Genomic DNA, 20,061 nt, shown 5'->3' with positions numbered 1-20,061 from the left:
TGGCTAGCTAATATGCTCTGTAGATGCCTGCTCATGTCATCACTTTATTTGTGACAATTAATTACAGTTATAATGAGCATCACCATTTATTTTTATCCTACGAAGCACCCATGCATTCCATGCCCCCAGACAGGAACACTGGTTGAAGGGGTCATATTTGTTTGGCTGCTGCTTCAAAACAGCCAGCTTCAGCTGAACATCTACACCACCTTCAATCCTGAACTGTTGTAGGTTAATTAGTTAGTATAGTAGTCAAAATTTTGTCTTGTTTCTCTGACTCCCACACATCCTGTGATGGACAAGTTTGTGACATGAATTTAAAGACAAGATGGGCAACATTATTGTCACATTATTAAGAAAGAAAACTTTATTTCTTTTTTGTGATTTATAAACAAAACACATTACCACTTTATTCATTAAAATGAAAAAAAAAAGAGAAAGAGAAAATGGACTTTACTATTTCACCGTCACAGTTGATTAGCAGGTGTACAAAAAGAAGGTTTTACAACAGATGAGCACTGCCCATGCGGACAGTGCTGCGCCACCTACTGACCACCACCAGACACTGAGAAAAAATGACAGCATGAACGCTCACTAGGTACAAGCATACACTACATATACTGTATTTTACATCAGAATTTTTTTTTACATTTTCTTTGCTTATTTTTTTCCTCAAAGGGGTGAAGGAGAAGAGATAGAGCTGTAATACATAATAATTCAGATACAATAATACAGTGTTAGATCAGTATGTCGAAGCCAGACACAAAAGTGATATATATTTTTTTTTGTTTTTTGATTTTTTTCTTCCATAATTTGTCAAAAGCAAAACTGAAAAGAAAGGAAAGGATCAAGAGCTTCAGGGCATCACACTATATAGCATTTACAAATATCTAGAATGTTTAGTAACATTGTAGATGTCCATTGTGAGTGGGTGCAGAGGGTGTCAATATGCAAAGGCTTAGTAGAGACGGTACATACACAAATCTCTTGTGCGAGTAATGGACAAAAATCATAAACAAAAATAGTAAATCATAGCAATCTATATCTATATTCATATATATCTCTATATAGTAGGTGTTTCCCTCTGATTAGGTCATGCAGCAGTCACAGCCGAATGTGACGTCAGTTTGAGCCATGAATTTGGGGGTGTGGCTATAGAGCAGACATGGCAGGGGAGGGAACCAGTAGCAGCAGAGCAGAAGCATGTAGCTTCCCCTTCTCTGGAAACCAACAGGACAGGGATAGGAGTTTGGGGTGGAGCAGATAAGTCTGTTCCATCTGCTAGATTTTCTTCTGGAGTAACTTGATAACCTTCTCAGGCCAATTTCCAGCTGAAATCATTGTGAACTTACCATGGTTCAAATCAGCAGAGCTGGTAATTCAATACTTATGTCTATTCAGATCATGACCTACTCCGGCCGAACTCCTTCCCTTGACCATGCGCTGATCCCTCCCCTCTGTTTTATGTTCTCCCCCTGAACAAATACAAGCAGTGAAGAACCAGAAGCCAGAAGACTGTTCACTGGTCACAGACACACTCACTCACACACTCACACACACTCACACACACTCACACACACTCACACACACACACAAAAAGGAGTGATGTTCACTGGATAAAAGCACTAGACTGTGTACATATCTGACAGAGCTCTCGGAGCTGTCTCTGTTCTCTGCAGGGGAGATTTAACAGGCATTATCTGCATTACTCCATGCTACGCGAGCACACCACAATGACTAGAGCTAGCCTACCCAACATTCAGACAGAACAGAGGATAAACCCAGGGCAGAGAGAGTCAGAGAGAAAGAGAGCGAATGATGCACTGTACAGATGCAATATAGATCAATTAAAGCTTATAAAAACAGAGCCTAAGAAAAAAAAACACCACCCTTTTTCCATGTAAAACAAAACTCAAGAATCAGACAAATTTGTTCTTAAATTTCGCTGATGTGTGTTAGTCGTCCAGGCAGAAAGGCAAGGTTACATTGTACAGGACAAGTTCCACACACCGCACCCTCAGATGGGCTGAGGAAGCAGGCACAAAAACAGGGTTAAAGGTTCGAAGGAAAACAAGCTTAGGGGCAGCGCTACCAGACATTCACAGCATAAGCTTCAGGCCACTGCAAAAGGGAAGTTCTGAGGGGATAAGAGGGCTTCCTTTATTTCCCTAACACTGCTCTTTTTATGTATTGTATAATTGTATCAGCTATCTGTCTATGCAACACTACCTAACTACAGTCTTTTCAGTAATAGAATCAGTTTCTCTGCTGCCCGTGTAGCTCCGTCCCCCACTACAGCGTAAAGGAGAGAGGCGACCAAAGCACCACTCTTGCCAATAGGCAGCTACATTTATCCAATGTAGCAGTCCAAGTTTTCCCTGTTTCTTTCAACACTCCAATTCATGCCAGAGATGTGTTTCCCACAGTTTTGCACTGTGCTTGGTTGGATGCTTGGCTTTCCCAAGGCACAGCTGCCTCTCTATAAGGATACAGAAGATAGGCATACTGCTGGGGTTCTGTTGATAGCAGAGTGCTGATTTTGACCCTGTTTTAAATGTGTATGTGTAAGTGTATGTGTCTGTGTGTGGCTAGGGTAGGAGTTTATGTTTTCAGATAATATACCTACACAATGGCTGGGACAGAGTGCTAGTTACAAAATCAGTACTAAACAAAACAAACAAAAAGTGCTTGCATTTCACCATTCAGCTTAGTTTTTCTTTCATTTTTGCAAATACACAGATCAATATAACTCTCTCTCCTGGACTGGGCTCTTTTCTCTTTCTTTCTTTTGAAGAGCCTCAGGTGAAAGTGTTCTTGTGTCCCTTGTTAGTCTGAGCTGCTCCTCCATCGTGAACACAAAGACAGAGAACAGAGTGAGAAGAAGCATTAGTTTAGCGTCGTCACTGCGCTTTACTTTACAGCACGGCGAGCGGTTTCTCCTTCTGCCACCATATTTACACCAGTGCGAGTCCCACTTCCAGTCTCAAAGCTTTTTCTTTTTGTTCTCCCACAGCCTTTTCTCATGTTCTTTGTTTTTCCCTTTTTCTTTTTCTATTTTCAACCCTTCTCTCATTCAGCATGTGAAAAGTGGTGCACTGCTTTTGAACTTTTTTCTGATTTTGTCTCCCTCTCTAACAAGATCGGAAAACAAAAACCACACGGACAAATAAGACAGAGGTGTCAACAGCAGCCTGAACAAATAAGGGGATAGGGTGATAACCCTCTCTCCACTCTCTTAAATCTCTCTTTCACACCCACTCACTCTTTCTGATGAGAAGAGTAGGTGGCCAGGCACTGTGGGGCATGGAAAAAAATAATAATCATCATATCATCTCATCACTTACATCATTAAAGAGAATGTGGTTGAAAATAATCTGTGTAAGGCCAAATCTGAAGGATTTAAACATGGATCAAGTTCAAAGATCTTAAGTAGAGGCTTCCTGTAGGCCGTATGAAATATGTAAGAGGAGAAAAAAAAAAAATCTGCACCTATGACCTTATCAACTGTTTGAATCATTCCAGACTCCTGTTGAGATCTCTGTCTTATATACAAGTGTTCTTTTTAAATGCTTCGTCACCCTCTCTACTCATCATCATCTTTCCCTTTCTCCCTCTTGTCCTTCTTCTCCTTCTTCTTCTTTTTCTTCTTTTTGGCCTCTTCCTTCTTGCCAAAGGTGATGAAGTCACTCTTGTCGTCGCCGTCCTGCCCTTGTCTGATAGAGATAATGGCAGGAGAGCCAGGGATTATGAAGGCTTCAGGTGGGACTTCGCCAGGCTTCAGATGCTGAGGGGGTCCGCCAGGGCCTGGGCCATACCGGAAATGCCAACTGTTACTGTCCACACCAGCACCTACGGGAGGAGACACTTCCCCACCTTCATTATCTACAAGAGAGAGAGAGAGAGAGAGATGATTATCATTGTTGTCATAAATGCTTGGATCTTAAAAAAACCCACACAGCCTATAATTAAACCAAGTTAAACATGTAAAGGAGACGTTCTAACATAACATAGCATTTTACAATGAATGCAAAGTATTTGAACTGTTTTATCTCCTCAGGGAACAACTGTGATGTCATAACAGCTTTCCATGATATGGCATTCCACATGTTTTTAAGCCTCAAATAGAGGTACCTAGTGAGAAAGCCCCTTCATGAAGCTGGTCCTGATAAGCACGCAGTATCAGGCGGCTATAGCACAAAATAGAACAGCCACTGACAGGATACAATTACATGTCAGGCCCAAACCATTACAGCAGGAGAAGGGGAAAAGGTCAGAGAAGAAAGGCTGGCATTTTAACAGAGGTAAACACACGCTGACATCAAGGCAAAGAGTATCTCACACACACGCACACACACACACAAACACACACACACATTTTGAGACATGACTTAGTTACCATACTTTTTAACCTCACAAAATGATAGCAAAAGGCTTAAGGAAATAGATGAAGAAGGGATGGGTGAATATGCCAATGTCATACTGTAGTGAGGTTAAGAAGAAGTGTTCATCTCATGGGCAAGTGAGAAAGAGACTGATTCTGACTCCTCTACAGGCTGTCTGGGTGTGAATATGAGTCACCATGCTGGTCCTCTGTGTGTATGTGTGTGCATGTTCCTCTCCAAGCCAGGGGCATCTCTCCCTCACTGACCAGAAATTACTGCTGTCTCAGTAGAGCACCAGGATGAGGCAGTTTTATACACCACTACTCAAGCAGCATAGCAATACAGCATCTCATATAAAGATCCACAGAATGTAGAGCCAAAGAATGCCTACCTCTCTTTCTTTAACGTAGACAGCTTTGTAGCCTATTGAGACTCAACATCTTCTGCCTGACCTGAGCAAAACAGGTCAGGCTGTAGACCAGGTTCGGGACAGTTTTTCACATACAATTTTAAAGGCTTGGGTTTGTTTACCAATGAGTCAGTTTTTATATAGTAGGTTTGCATTTATTTGAAGGATTGTATATTTCACATTCTGTCTTTCTCTCTCTCTCTTTCTCTCTCTCTCTAGTATGTCTATTTATCCCTAGCAATGTTGTCTATAGCCACTATAGCTAGTGTTTGGACTGGCTCTGGAATTTGATGTGATTGAGTATGCCCCTAAATGAAAAAAGGGATGACGTTCAATAGTATATCAACGGATGATGAATGGGTTGGTGGAAAGGTCACATCGGATCTTTCTCCTAGGCTTGTTAAGTCTACCCAAAGTGTTAAGCATTTCTGTTAGTAAAAGCAGCAAGAGGAACTAGCATAATTGGTACGATCAACAATTCCATCCATCCATCCATCCATTTTCCAAGCCGCTTTTCCGTTAGGGTCCGATCAAGAATTCCATAAAAGATAAAGATAATAAATAATATTGGGGTATTATAGATGTGCAAAATACCAGTTTATCCTGTCATGACATTTTCTGTCTCTGAAGTGATTAGTAACAAAGCAAAGCATTGTAATACTCTGTCTGCGATAGTCCAAATCAGTTAACTAATTCAGATCAGGTTGGGTTTTAAAATCATGTTGACATAGGAGGCTTTAAATTTATGCTTGCGCAGGCCTCTAATTCAGATTAGATTTGATATAGCATATTCTTAACATTATTAAATGAGCTAGAGTGGGAAATTATTCTGACCACACATACAGATACATTATATCTCCCTAATCTGACCATAATGTTCCACTGTAGATGTCAAATTAACAAGCGCTGTTAAATCAGTTTCATTTTATTAACAACATCATTAAAAAAAGTGCCACATTTGGTGATTTTGGTGAATGTGGTGACGTTGTTGTGTTCAAATTGCTCACAAACACCCCACCCCTACCATTAGCAAGATATAACAGTCAACATCAATAGACACAACTGTGACCTACTTTGTAAACTTCTTTAGGACACAGCTTAGAGCAGCACCCTTTTTCTCTTCTTTTTCTAATCTCGTTTTCAGGCATCTCTTATGCTACCAGAAGGATGTTTGTGAGAATCAGTGCATTGGTGTGTGAATGAGTGTGTCTGCAAGCAGGAGTTGTCCTTACACTGAGGTCGCTATGCAACCTTTCTTTCTCTCTTTCTCTCTGTCTGTCTTTCCCCAAACTGTGAAAAGTAACTAAAATATCATTGCATTTATTCATGGTCTAACTGATGAGCATTTTGAGTGGGGAATCCTGAAAGAATACTAGAACATGTGCTTACTGCAGCAGAATGTTGAATGCATAACAAGAAACAAAAACAACCCTCTCACAGTCCACTGCAGAAAACAAACTACACAAAAATGCAAATTGCTCAGGCAATTTGTATTAAATGAGCATCCAAGTGATGCATAAATACTATTAACAATGAATAAATTAGACAATTTCTCTCAAATGAGAGAGAAATGAGCTCATTTAAAAAGTGGGAAATAACCCCAGCCTCCAAGCAGCAGACTAGGGTTCGATTTCATGTCCAGATTAACCTAACACACTAATAAGAATCCTTCATCAAGACGCCTAACACTACATTTATCTACGTCTGTAACTTGATTAAATTGTAAGTTGTTCTGGATGAGAGCATCTCATCCAAAATAAATGCATTACAAATACCAAGAAGTCAATATTTAAGAATGGTTTAGTAAAAAAAAAATGCGTGTGAATTTTCTGACAAAATATATGCCCTGCATTCCACACTATTGATATTCTCCTGCATGCAAACACACACACACACACACACACACACACAGACTGTGCCATCCTGCCCCACACATGTAGCCTGTCTCGGTTCCTAATCGCATTTATTCTGCTGCTGCATCTCATTGCTAATTGTCATCATTGGCATTTTTCTGCACAATTGTGAATTTTGTGCATGTGAGAGAGAGGGAGAAAAAGGGGGAGAGAGCTTTTGGACATGTGCAAATCAGGATTAATGCAGATTATGAGCATAGGAATAGACACTGTCCCACAGACCTACCAAATACAGATTCAATTCTGTTAACTCAAAAAACCATGGAAAATTATTTTTATGAAAATTCAGAGACAAACGTATGGAAGAAAAAAAAGGAATAAGGGTAGGAGGGAGAGACAGGTGGAAAAAGAAAGAAAGAAAAAAAGAAAGAAAGAAAGAAAGAAAGAACAGTCAGAATTTATTATGGGCTTTCAGGGAGCTGACTGACCTCCCAACTCCCTCAGCAACACAACAATTATGTATAAAACCTCTCACTAGCACTGTGTGTGTATGGGAGACAAAGAAAAAACAGACAAAAAGAAGGAGAGAGAGAGAGAGAGATAGAGAGAGAAAGAGAGAGAGAGAGAGAGAGAGAGAGAGAGAGAGAAAGAGAGAGAGAGAGAGAGAGAGAGAAGACAGAAATTTGGTGAATAGACAGAATCCATTATGTGCCTTTAGGGAGTTGACTGACCTCTCAATACCCTCAGCAGCACATTTATTCATGACACCTCTTAGTATTTCTCTCATACACCCCTTTCTTTTCTTTTTCTATCTCTCTTTCTGATCCTTTTCCTATTCCATTTGCTACAACAGTAACAAAGGACACACGTCTCATACTGCCAGAACCCCTCCTTCTTATTGCATTTCTCAACCTCTCTCTTGCTCAAACCCCCCCCGCCCCCCCTTCTCTCCTTGACCTTTAGTGTAATGTAGTGTGAGGATGCAGAGACTTCCCCCCACCATCCGATCCCTTTCCCTGCCATTATTGACACAGGTTTAATAAGCAATATGACAGTAATGAAAAGATGATTATAGTGAGTGAAAGCCTCATCTCATAAAAAGGTGATGAACAGCAAATCAAATTATCACTGTGTGAGATACCTTGCCCTCTCCTTCTCTCCTCTCCACATTCGTTTTTCTCTATGAGTCTGTGCATGTTTGTTTGTATCTGTTCTACTCTGTGCAGCATCTCTCAAAAAAACGTACGTCTAAAAACGTCTCTCGTCACCTTTACACTGACAATACATTACTCTCTCTTTCTCACTCTGTGGTGCAGAATTACATAACGCAGTATGTGAGGAGAGGATGAGGAGGAGAGATGAAGGGCTAGAAGAGTGAAATCTGATCCACCCTCATAGCTAACTGTACAAGCCTGAAATTTGGCACAGGCTGCAGAGCTGGTGAATTGTGTAGAGCCACGCCCTTCAGGGAAGAAACAAAAAAGCCCTTATTTGCTTTGTGCGTGTGTGCATGTGTGGTGGAGAGGGGTGCAGTGTGTCTGTGTATGTGTGACTGAGCATGATTAAAAGAAAATGCAACATCTGCATATTTTATCATCTTGCCCTCTGTTAGTTGCTCTACGTGACTGCTGTCATTTAGATATCTTAATTTATTTTGGATTTATTGATTTGTTTATTTATTTATTTACAATATTCTTACTCAGATCAATCACCTTAAATATATGCATACATACATAAATAGTGCAAACTCCATGCATATTACAGTTTCTGGAATTTAAACGATCAAAAATATTAACATGTTTTTGATGTTTCAGCACATAATGTGTCGCATGTGTTCCATTCACCATTTCGTACAGCTACTGTACATGTAGGCAGCGATTATTCCATTAGCCTTAATTATACTGGAAGGAATAAGGAATAAGGAAGGATTTGACTGTATGTGTCTGCTTGAGTATGTATGGCTGTGAATAATAGCATACAGTTATTACTTTTGGCTAGTGTATGTGTATATCTTTATCTGTGGCTGATTACAGGGTTATGTGCAAACAATGTATGTGGAATAGAGTGTGTGTGTGTGTATGTATGTGTGTGTTTGTGAGTCACTTTTAGGATATGGCACACCTGGCTTCAGTAATCCTGATAAAACGTGGCAGATGGCACAGACAGGCTTCCTCTAAACCTAGCCAAGAAACCAGTGTCTGCGCATGAGTGTGTATGGAGGGAGAGAGAGAGAGAGAGAGAGCGAGCGAGAGAGAGGGAGGGTGGGATGGACATGGTGTCTAATGAGAACACTCATTTGCTTGCTAAAAATTAACATAGCCTGTACTACAGGTAGGCTAAAACCTAGTCTGCTGGGAAGAGAAGGAATTAAGAACATTATGAGATAAATAAAAGCTTGAAGTAACGTTATTCACAGCTTTTATGAGCCACTATTCCTATGAGGTTGACTTCAATAATGTAACATACTATAGGAACACTTAAGCACACATAGACTCAACCTAAATATTTTACATTCATATGCGACAATATAGAAGTTGACAGCTGAATGTGTTCAACACATAGGCTAAACAAGAAATGTGATGTATATCAGAGGCAAAACCTCTTAGTTTATTTGTGCTCTTATTTGTCTCTTTAATCGAATGTGAGAAGGTAATCCAGTGTTTGTGTTGAATGTAGCCATAAAAATTGATATGCAATATTTTGCAGTAGCAAAAGGTGACTATTAGAGCTAAAGCTTTAGTTTGAGATGTGAAAGTACCATGGGAAAAAAATCTGATTTGACAATTTTCTTTCAGGCATTTCAGGATTTTAACATTTGTATTTCCAAAACCTAATTATGAAATGAATAGTATTATACCACAAAAAATCTTTTTAATCCCTGCACTCATTAGGCACTCTCTGAAGGAAGCCACTGAGGGCTCCTCTCAGGTATTTTGTGAATATGTGTGATGTTCCTGAAACTCTCTATTTTCTGTTTAGCATCAGTTTGTTGTTACGGTTTATGAATGTGATTAACCTTCTGTTTTAAACTAAGATAACTACATTTGATGTTGAATAGGCTGTGCTGTGCATGTGGAGAATGGTTTATAAGGTAAATAGAATCTGTAAAGGTGCTTTGCATATTCTTGTTTGCATGTGGCATATGGCATCATGAAGTGAGCCTGGACCCAGAGATCTGCACAGGTTGGCACACCTGCAGTGATGAACTTTTAGCAGCCAGAATAGAATAGGTCATGCCCATCCATCCCTCCTCCTACTCCTCCCCATCTCTCTCTCTCTTTCTTCCTCCTTCCTTCCCTCTCTATCTCCATCTCTCCTTTCCTGTCTAAGCAGGTGTGATTTGTTTTTGTTCTCATCCAATGCAGAGATACCTTTTCTAAACCAGCACCAGCTCTGCAGCACAACACTATGTAGGTCACTCTCTCAATCTTTCTCTCACTCTTTATCTCTTAATGCCATTTCATTTTTTGCCCTTCTTCCTTCACCCCCTCAGTCTGTCTTCTTTATTATACATTTTTATCTTTTAATCTTTATTTGAGTCGACACAATTTTATTCATCTATTTTTTGTTATTTATTTATTTGTTTGTTTTTTTCATTCACTTTAATCCTTCTTTCCTTTTCTCCATAGATCCATCCTGTGTTTTAGCTTCCACCTGCCACGCCTGTTTTTAGGTTTTTACAGCAACACAGCCCCCCTTGCATGCGCTCTGTTCAGTGGTATGAATGGTTGCCGTGGAAACTGCCTCTTCCAGTGGCTGTGGCAGAGACACTGATGGAGAATAATGCTGCAAGCCCTTGCTCTCTCTTTCTCTTTCTCTCTCTCTCTCTCTCTCTCTCTCTCTCTCTCTCTCTCTCTCTCTCTCTCACTATTCTCCCCTAGCAACAGCAGCAGCAGTCGCAGACCCCCTCCTCTCCTTTCTTTTCTTTACCTCTCCTCTTCTCCCCTTTACTTTCATTGTCTCCCTCTGTCACTCTCATCTCTCTCACTGCCACTCTCTCCATTCCTCTCTCCATCTTGGCCCCCCTTCCTCTTCATTCTCTTCACCAAATTCTGCATGTGTCGTCCTTGCATCTCTCCTCTCCACTCATTTTGTCTACCCCATGTTTCTTATCATTCTCTGAAATAACTGTGACTCTTTACAGACCAAGACAGCAGTAGATATGGTGATTGTGGATGCATTTCATTGCTGTCATAAGAGAATCTTGAAGCTTTGACATGGTGATTTTACAAGAGATGCAAAAGCCGTAAATGACTCAAAATAACACTAATATCAACATATCTTGTTCCTAGCAATTTTGGACCATTTGTTATGTTCAGTATGCATTGTTCACATAATGCAAAATAGATAGATGGCATTTTCAAATATTGCAAAATACTGATTAAACTAAAAAGAAATTTAGATATGAGGTTTTGATATGACAATTTAAAGCAGGAGAGCAGACAGTGGGGGGCGAGAAACAGAGAGACAGCTCAGGTTTCTTCACATTTGAGAACGAAAGCTATGAAGGGGGGGCAGCGTACTGCATCCTGATTTCATTAATATGATTCTGTTAATCTGGGTGTGGGCTGCTATCACCATCTGTTTCATCAAGGATAGAGACACACACAGAAAAAAGAGACAGGCACTGGCTGTTACATTGCTTTTAACTATGAAACACTACAAATAAAACCAAATCTCATATCAATACAGCATGCATAGAAAGTCTAGATCAGAAATCAGTGCCTGAACCTAGTTTATGTTACTGGTCTTTGTAGGTATGACATTAGGTGGCCACAGTTGCATCAATGATTTGGTTAACCAGCAGTTATTACAAATTACAAGATGAGAAACTGGATTCAGGTCCCAGATTTGAAGATCTCTAATTAGCCCTTCAATGCATTTATGGTATCTCACAGTCTTCTACAGCAGCAATGCATCCACCTCATCTTACCATTAAAATCATTTTCTACCTCAGTGACTGACTGCAAACCCACACTGTCCACTGATAATTACACCAAACATGCTGACTCATCCACTCTCTGGAGGCAACACATCGGATGATGGTATTATTTGATTGATAGGTCACTCACCCTAGTCTACCTCATTCCATTCCACATTTTTTTTCTCTCTCTCTAGAGGAACTATGCTGTAACTCCTCAGACTAGACAAGTAATCAATGAGCACGCTGAGGATAAAAAGGAGAGAGAGAGAGAGAGAGAGAGAGAGAGAATGAACTGCAGACAGAGATTCATAGCTAAAGAGGTTTAGTTTCTTTCATAGACATACTCTTTGCTCTCTCAGTCATCAGCCAGGACTTAATTAGAACAAATTGCTCTTTCATCACCCAAGTAATTGCACTGTTTTTCCCTCCCCTTCCTTCTTGCTCTGTATCTCTCCAACTCCTGCCATCTCTCTTTTTTTTCCTTTCTACACCCTCTTCCCATTCAACAGTTTTATAAATAATAGTCTTGTCATGTTTTATCTCTGCCCATCTTAAACTAATCATTTTGGTTCTTTCGTACTTTATTCTTTCTCTCACTCTGCCTTGTTGATCTTTACTCTCTGCTTAAATACACCACCATGTCATCCTGCAGAACTGACCTTAACATGCACACTGTTTGCTCTTTTGATCTGCTAATTTTTAATTAAATATTCTTCAATTATCCAGACATCCATTCAGTAATCAACCTTATGACCATTACGACCCACAGAGTGTTCTCAGGGGTTTATGACAGGAAACAGGTGCCTGACTGGGAGAGTGTTATGCTGCTCTAGCAAAGTGAAAAGAATATTCCCTATATATGAATGTATTTATTATAGTAATCCAGTTCCTATATGGTGTGTAATATTAAAATCAGCTCATCAATTACCTGTTTCTCCCTTTCTGCTTTTTTTCTATTCTATCCAAAAGATAGTGGTCACCTTGAAAATTTCATTTTCATTTTGAAACTGAATGCAGCCTAGCGCTTGTTCATTTTCTTCAACTTATAAAAAGATGACCTGTATGTTTACATGTCGTGACAATGTATTGTGAAAGGATTTGATTGTTGAATGTAACATCTGGCTAAGATGCATCTCAGGCCACCTCCTACATTTACACCTGCATTTTAAGTGTATAATACCTATTCATATATAATCCTTATTCTCACGAAATAACCAGGTGTAAACATGATCTTTGTTACTAATCTTTACAGAGACTAGTCCATAGTCTCTGTAACTCATTTTAATTTGCTGCATCTGCAGCAGAAGCAAATAGCATTCCATCCTGAGGATAAAGAGGGATGGAGAGAATAGACCATGAGCAAGAGAAAGTAAATGAGAAACACAGAGATAGAATTAATCTAATATTGAGGTTTAATCAGTTCAAATGGCTTTGTATGAGTGTGTCCCCATGTGTGTTGCACAGAGCTATGTTGACCACAGTACACATCTCTATCTTAATTGAGTTATCTCTGTGCAGAAGCCCCTTGCCACTCTCTGGCCTGTTTATTCTGTGCTGTGCTCTCTGTCTCTCAGATAACCATCCCTGCCCTTCATGAGAGTGTTTTCACCGGACTCAGCTGATAAGCGGATTATTGATTCAGAACTGGAGAAACCAGAAACCCTCTTTTAAAATCTGCCACACATGTCCCTAAGACAAAGGTTCTGTAGTAATGAGCACAGTGGAAACCAAATTTAAGGGGTAATAGGAGTAATAAAAATGTTGGCACTCAGTTGCTCCGCCTGTTTTCCTTTTTTGCAAATATTGTGAGGATAGACAAGCTTTATAAAATGTTAGTAAAATCCCAATCAACTGAATAATACTACAGTTGAAGTGTTGCATTCAACTGAATGTAGTGCAGAAATATATATATATATATATATGTATTATATTATATAGCACAATTATACATAGCACAATTTCATGTTTATTTTTTGCGTGAAACATCACATTGTTAAGATAGACTGATAGACATTGTTAAGATATAGATAGACTTTTTTGGTTGAGAAACCAAACTAATATTAGCATGGTGGCAAATATGTAATTTCCAACTGACCTATTTTCAAACAGCTAACAAAACATGGTCCATCTCAGTTGCATAGCATTTTAAACTGAAAATTCAATAATGTGTAGCTAATCTAAACTTCAACTGAGATTCATTACATTGAATGGGTTTCTGTAAAGCTTTTCTGACCTTACAACAGTTACTATGAATCTATGAGAGAGAGAGAGAGAGAGAGAGAGAGAGAGAGAGAGAGAGAGAGAGAGAGAGAGAGAGAAAGAGAGAGAGAGAGAGAGATGATCCTGATGGTATAATGAAGCAGTAACAGGGCCAGAAACATTTCCTGCAGTTCAGGTCACACCAAGTCAGTTTCACACTAAATACAAACTCAGTAGGACTCTACAGAATGTTGTAAACCTGGAGTCAGGCAGGGCTGTTCCTTACCGGCAGCACTGGAAACAGTGGGCCAATTCTGCACCAGAACCCCTTGAGCCCCCTGCATCACGGACGACTCTTCCATATGAACAGAGCTACGCAGACAAACACAGAGAATAGAATGTTGGACATTTAGACATTTGCATATATGCATCTGAATAATCAAACTAATATAACGTGTCATATTAAAGCCTTGTGCCTTCATGTTAATGCTAACTTTAAAGTAGAAGGAAAAATAATAGAGGTATTTTGTAATGTGTAATGTAAACAACTTATGTTAATGCAAGACATTTTTCATCCAAAGTAATTTTGTAGCATATATACTGAGCATTTAGTCATGAAATGTTCATGCATTCAAGCGGTGTTTTTAAATAGTGTAAAACAAATTTAAAATTATTTTAGAAGATTTTGATATGACAGTGACAGTAACTGCCATTGAAGCAACCGGTGCAATTCATTACATTAGCAGTATTAAAATGAGAATGCAAGATGATATAATAATATATCAAACAAAATGCACACTCTTCAACACCCTTCCCACAAATCCACAAGACCCACTCTCCATGCCACTTGGGGAATTTACAGCAGTGTGCTGAATCAGTTCAGCAGGCTGGTTTAACCAGACTGTTAGCATGTGCTGTCATGATTACAGCCTAAGGCATATATGGCTGTGTTTTTATCCTCGCACATGTTTCCAGAAATCATGTCCATTATACTAATGACTTTATTTTCACAGGATCATGTACCATTTTTAATTAGATTTTTCTGCAGCTGTGTTTTACACTGTGAACATTTCATCATGAATGGACAAACAGATATGCTCTAAACTTATTTAGCAATGTCATATTTGCTTTTCAATGGGCCAGAGAGTAATAATGCCCCAGTTCTTGATTCAGTAAGGCTTAGTGTAAGGGTTGTTTATAGGTGCCAAACTGTAGCTAAAGCCTGGCTACAGTCTACTATAGAGAGCATTACTGAAATGAAACCAAGGCTATAAACCACTAGGAGAAAGTGTAAATGTGTGTGTGTGTGTGTGTGTGTGTGTGTGTGTGTGTGTGTGTGTGTGTGTGTGTGTGAAGTCTAATAGATGGTATGCCTGAGTTGGGTGGATGTAGTTCACTTTCAAATGTTGAAATCCACAGGCCTGGATTAGAGATTATGGATTATGCTGTACTCTCTCATCCGTATTCACACCGCTTACTAGATTAGAGCTTAAACTCTGGTGCACTCAAATTTTAACACCCTGGGAGATTTGCTGCAAGAGCCATCATATGCATAGACACACATATAGAAGAAAAACATACAGCAAGAAGAGGAAATCTACACAGATTCACAAACTCGTCACTCAGTCACAACACTTACACCTTTACAAGGTGAGACAGTTAGTGAAAGGTTTAGGAGTCTAAGATCAGGGAAGAGCTGCACTGTTAAACCTATAGGTTTCTAAAAGATTCTTGGATATATAGTTGTAGAACAGATAATGGAGAGGCTCTTTAAGCTTTAAGAAACACTACTCAGAAATTACCAAGTAAAACAAGGACACAGTGTCAGTAATGGAAAGGACTGCTCTTGAGTCATTCTCATGAAGCTGCCTCAAGCCATGTCCACAAATAGTTCAGTGTCATTAACATCAGGCAGATAAACAGCAGTCGCATAATTTAGTAGACCAATTGGAGCTCTATATGGTTCAGAAAAAAGTATCCTTTTTTTCAACTTTATTCATTTATTTGTCTTTTTTACCCTAATTCCCATTACTGTAATGTGTCCACATATCTGTTTCTCACTACTGATTTTTGTTATTTATTTATTTTTTTAAAAATGTCCTACTTTTAACTGTTATACCTGTTCAATGTTTTCTTTGTAAACTCCAAGGAAGTGAACCAAAACAACAAAATGATATGTTGCACAAATAAAGAAGAAACTCCTCAATAAGAAACTCCTCAATTGTTGCCGGTATGATGTTGTAATGTAATGTAATATCTAAATAAATAAAATAATAATGACCTCCCTACAACGCCTGGGCATGCCGCTGATGAGGTGGCGGATGGTCTCCTGAGGGACCTCCTCCCAGACCTGGACTAAAGTATCTGCCAACTCCTGGACAGTCTGTGGTGCAACGTGGCATTAGTGGATGGAGTGAGACATGATGTCCCAGATGTGCTCAATCGGATTCAGGTCTGGGGAATGGGCGGGCGTGTCCATAGCTTTAACGCCTTCCTCTTGCAGGAACTGCTGACACACTCCAGCCACATAAGGTCTAGCACTGTCCTGCATTAGGAGGAACCCAGGGCCAACCGCAACAGCATATGGTCTCACAAGGGGTCTGAGGATCTCATCTTGGTACCTAATGGCAGTCAGGCTACCTCTGGTGAGCACATGGAGGGCTGTGCGGCCCTCCAAAGAAATGCCACCCCAAACCATTACTGACCCACTGCCAAACCGGTCATGCTGAAGGATGTTGCAGGCAGCAGATCGCTCTCCACGGCGTCTCCAGACTCTGTCACGTCTGTCACATGTGCTCAGTGTGAACCTGCTTTCATCTGTGAAGAGCACAGGGCGCTAGTGGCGAATTTGCCAATCCTGGTGTTCTCTGGCAAATGCCAAGCGTCCTGCATGGTGTTGGGCTGTGAGCACAACCCCCATCTGTGGACGTTGGGCCCTCATACCATCCTCATGGAGTCAGTTTCTAACCATTTGTGCAGACACATGCACATTTGTGGCCTGCTGGAGGTAATTTTGCAGGGCTCTGTCAGTGCTCCTCCTGTTCCTCCTTGCACAAAGGCAGAGGTAGCGGTCCTGCTGCTGGGTTGTTGCCCTCCTACGGCTTCCTCCACGTCTCCTGGTGTACTGGCCTGTCTCCTGGTAGTGCCTCCAGCCTCTGGACACTACACTGACAGACACAGCAAACCTTCTTGCCACAGCTCTCATTGATGTGCCATCCTGGATCAGCTGCACTACCTGAGCCACTTGTATGGGTTGTAGAGTCCGTCTCATGCTACCACGAGTGTGAAAGCACCACCAACATTCAAAAGTGACCAAAACATCAGCCAGAAAGCATAGGTGGTCCCCAAGTGCAGAACCATTCCTTTATTGAGTGTGTCTTGCTAATTGCCAATAATTTCCACCTGTTGTCTATTCCATTTGCACAACAGCATGTGAAATTAATTGAGGACAGTTTGATTTCACAGAAGTTTGATTTACTTGGAGTTATATTGTGTTGTTTATTTTTTTGAGCAGTGTATATATATATATATATATATATATATATATATATATATATATATATATATATATATATATATATATATATATATACACACACAGTGCTTGTGAACCACCCAAACATGGTCATTGTTTTCCAAAAAAAAAAAAATAATAATCTTATGAAATGAAAATCCAAATCTCAATTTGTAAAGCAGACCTTCCAAATAAGGTACACACAGAAAAAAAACGATATTTTTTTTATTATTTATTCAACAAAAGTAATGTATCTCTCAAAAAAATGAAAATCTGCAAATTGCGAAAGTATGTGAACTCTTTTGCAGCCAGTAGTTCAAGCAAACAACTTCTGTACTCACACATGAGTGTCTCACATCTGCTTTTTGGGATTTTTGCCCACTCATTCTTGCAGAACTCTGCCAGTTGACAGAGGTTGGAGGGACATGGTATGTACAGCCCGCTTCAGATCTTGCCACAGCATTTCTATGGGATTGAGCTCCGGACTTTGACTTGGCCAACCCATAGTGCGAATCTTCTTTCTCTTAAGCCATTCCTTGGTAGTTTTGCTGGAGCACTTTGGGTCATTGTCTTGTTGCATAATTCATTTCTGTCCCAGCTTCAACTGATGTCAGGAGACTCTGGGCAAGAATTTGTTCATAGGCCTGGTAATTGAAAGTTGACCTTTACCTGAATTATCATTTTTCTGGTGCTTCTTGGTGTAAGTTTTGATGGTCGCCCACTTCTCGGCAGAGTTGCTGAGTGCCCTCCAATTGTAAATGATTTGTCTTACAGTGGATGGATGGAGCTGGAATCTTTTGGAGATGGTCTTATAGCCTTCCCCAGACTGATGGGCTGTCACCACCTGCTTCCTAAGATCCTTGGATGTCTCCTTTCCTCTCGGCATTGTTGATCTGTGTGCTTTACGCCTTGGCACAACAGTGGTTTGGTTGGGTTCCTCTCCCTTTTCAGTGGGCTCAAAATTTTTCCCAAGGATGTCTTTTATTGGTCTGCTTAATTAATTACTTGAGCACCCACGTGTTTCACCTGAGTTTTTTACCTAATTGAGTTTACCAGCGCAGCTGTGGTTCATTTGCTTTTGCACATGCTCTGATTCCATGTTTCATGTAGTCTGCTGGCAACTTGTTTCCCTCAAAAGAAGTACATGGAATTGATGAACATAAACCTGACATTTTATATAAAAACTGGTGATGATAAAATAAGAAAATCATGGATAAACAATGAAAAAAATCTAAACTCCTCAAGGAGTTCATAAACTTATATATATATATATATATATATATATATATATATATATATGTTTTTTTTTAATAATTAGCTCTCAAATACAAATATCTCTGACATACAGAGTGTTTACCTTCAATTTGACTATTCTGTGGCAATGAGAAACTGGTCATTTACATTGGAAAATGCTACCAAGAATCAATTTAAAATCAATTAAATCATTCAGGCCTATTTTTAATCATTTAAATAATCATTCTTTGTACATTCAAAAAGGAGAAATATGAAGTTTTACGTCTAATGGTGTTCCAGCAGAGAATGCTTTGATGAGTAAATGTAAGTGAGTTACAAGCTAGTTCTGTGTTTTTTTTTTTTTTTTTAAACAACCATCTACTGAATGGTTATTTTTACTATTACCAAGCACAACAAAGTTTTTTTTAAAAGAGTCAGACTCAGACATTACCTTGTTCTTTGAATGGCATCACTCTAAAGAACCCTTTCAGCACCTTTGTGTTTTAAGAGTGTAATATATTGGCTAAATCTTTCTTCTCTTCCCCCGTGAAGGATCGTGCAGAGAAAGTCTGCAGTGTTAACAGTGCTTAACAATAACATATTTATTTTCATAGGTGAAATAATAATTTTAAAAACTATTTTATCTTTCTTATTCTTCTAGCTGCTGTTCTAACTCCCCCCTCTTGTTATCTGGAAAGCAAGCAGCTGGGTGTGTCTCTGTGAGCAGTGGGAAGTGTGTTAAAGAAAGATTAGCTCTGTGAGCCTGCAGTCACTGTGAAAGACTGGAGGCATGCAGGGTCACTCCTAAACCTTTCACAGTCTCTTACAGGAAAAAAGGGAGGGATAAAAATAAGCCAGACAGGAAAATTAACAAAGACAACCCAGATGGCTGCAAGGCTATGCTGTTTCTTTAAACTCTTGGCTTAAAATGTCTGTCTGTTCCCCTGTAATCTCTAATTCTTTCTCTGTCTACTTTTCTCTTGTGCTGTGTTCCTCTCCTCAGGAGAAATAAGCAAAGGCCAGATCAGTTTGTGGAGTAGCAGAGGTTGAATGAGTTTAGATTTCTTGTCCTGAAGCCAAGGGCACAGTTTAAACAAAACAGGGGGGCTGGGACATTATATTGTTATGAAACAAAATGAATCATAGAACAAACTGAGTCAAATTAATGTATTTCTGCTATCTCAACAGTTGCCATTGGCATGTGAATAAAAATGACCATCAGTTATTTAAATATTTTCATGTTGTAGAAAACATAAGAATCAACTGTTATTCATATTGGAACACATAATTAGAAGCTATACAAATATTTTAAATGTATCTTAAAATTATCTGAGCCATTTATGTGGTCAGTTTCCTTTTCTGTTTAACAGGCCTATTTACACTCAACCAAAAATTTGTTCTTTCATAATAATTACTGTGAGATCAGAGCTTGGACAATGTTTGCAGAATGTTGGCAACAATTCCATTCAACCTAGTGATAAACAGTGGTTCACTTTGTTTAGAGTCACTACAAATTGTTGAGCTAGTCATTTAACACTATCAAGTTA

At 39.5% G+C, this 20,061-nt stretch overlaps 1 protein-coding gene across 18 annotated transcripts in view; it reads right to left on the bottom strand.

Moving 5' to 3' along the window:
• Positions 1–616: 616 nt before the first annotated feature.
• The window catches only part of LOC108430948 (protocadherin alpha-C2-like), a 187,296-nt gene continuing 167,851 nt past the window's right edge, over positions 617–20,061 (bottom strand). For all 18 annotated transcript variants that reach the window (XM_037542896.1, XM_037542897.1, XM_037542902.1 and 15 more), the window contains 2 exons: positions 14,054–14,139; positions 617–3,882 (listed from right to left, as the gene is read on the bottom strand). In XM_037542896.1, the coding sequence (XP_037398793.1) occupies positions 3,584–3,882; positions 14,054–14,139 (385 nt within the window). In that variant the 3' untranslated portion in view covers positions 617–3,583. The remainder of the gene's footprint in view (positions 3,883–14,053; positions 14,140–20,061) is intronic.

Source organism: Pygocentrus nattereri, chromosome 11, assembly GCF_015220715.1.
Source record: "Pygocentrus nattereri isolate fPygNat1 chromosome 11, fPygNat1.pri, whole genome shotgun sequence".
Taxonomy (NCBI): Eukaryota; Metazoa; Chordata; class Actinopteri; order Characiformes; family Serrasalmidae; genus Pygocentrus; species Pygocentrus nattereri.
This window is presented reverse-complemented; position numbering and strand designations above follow the sequence as displayed.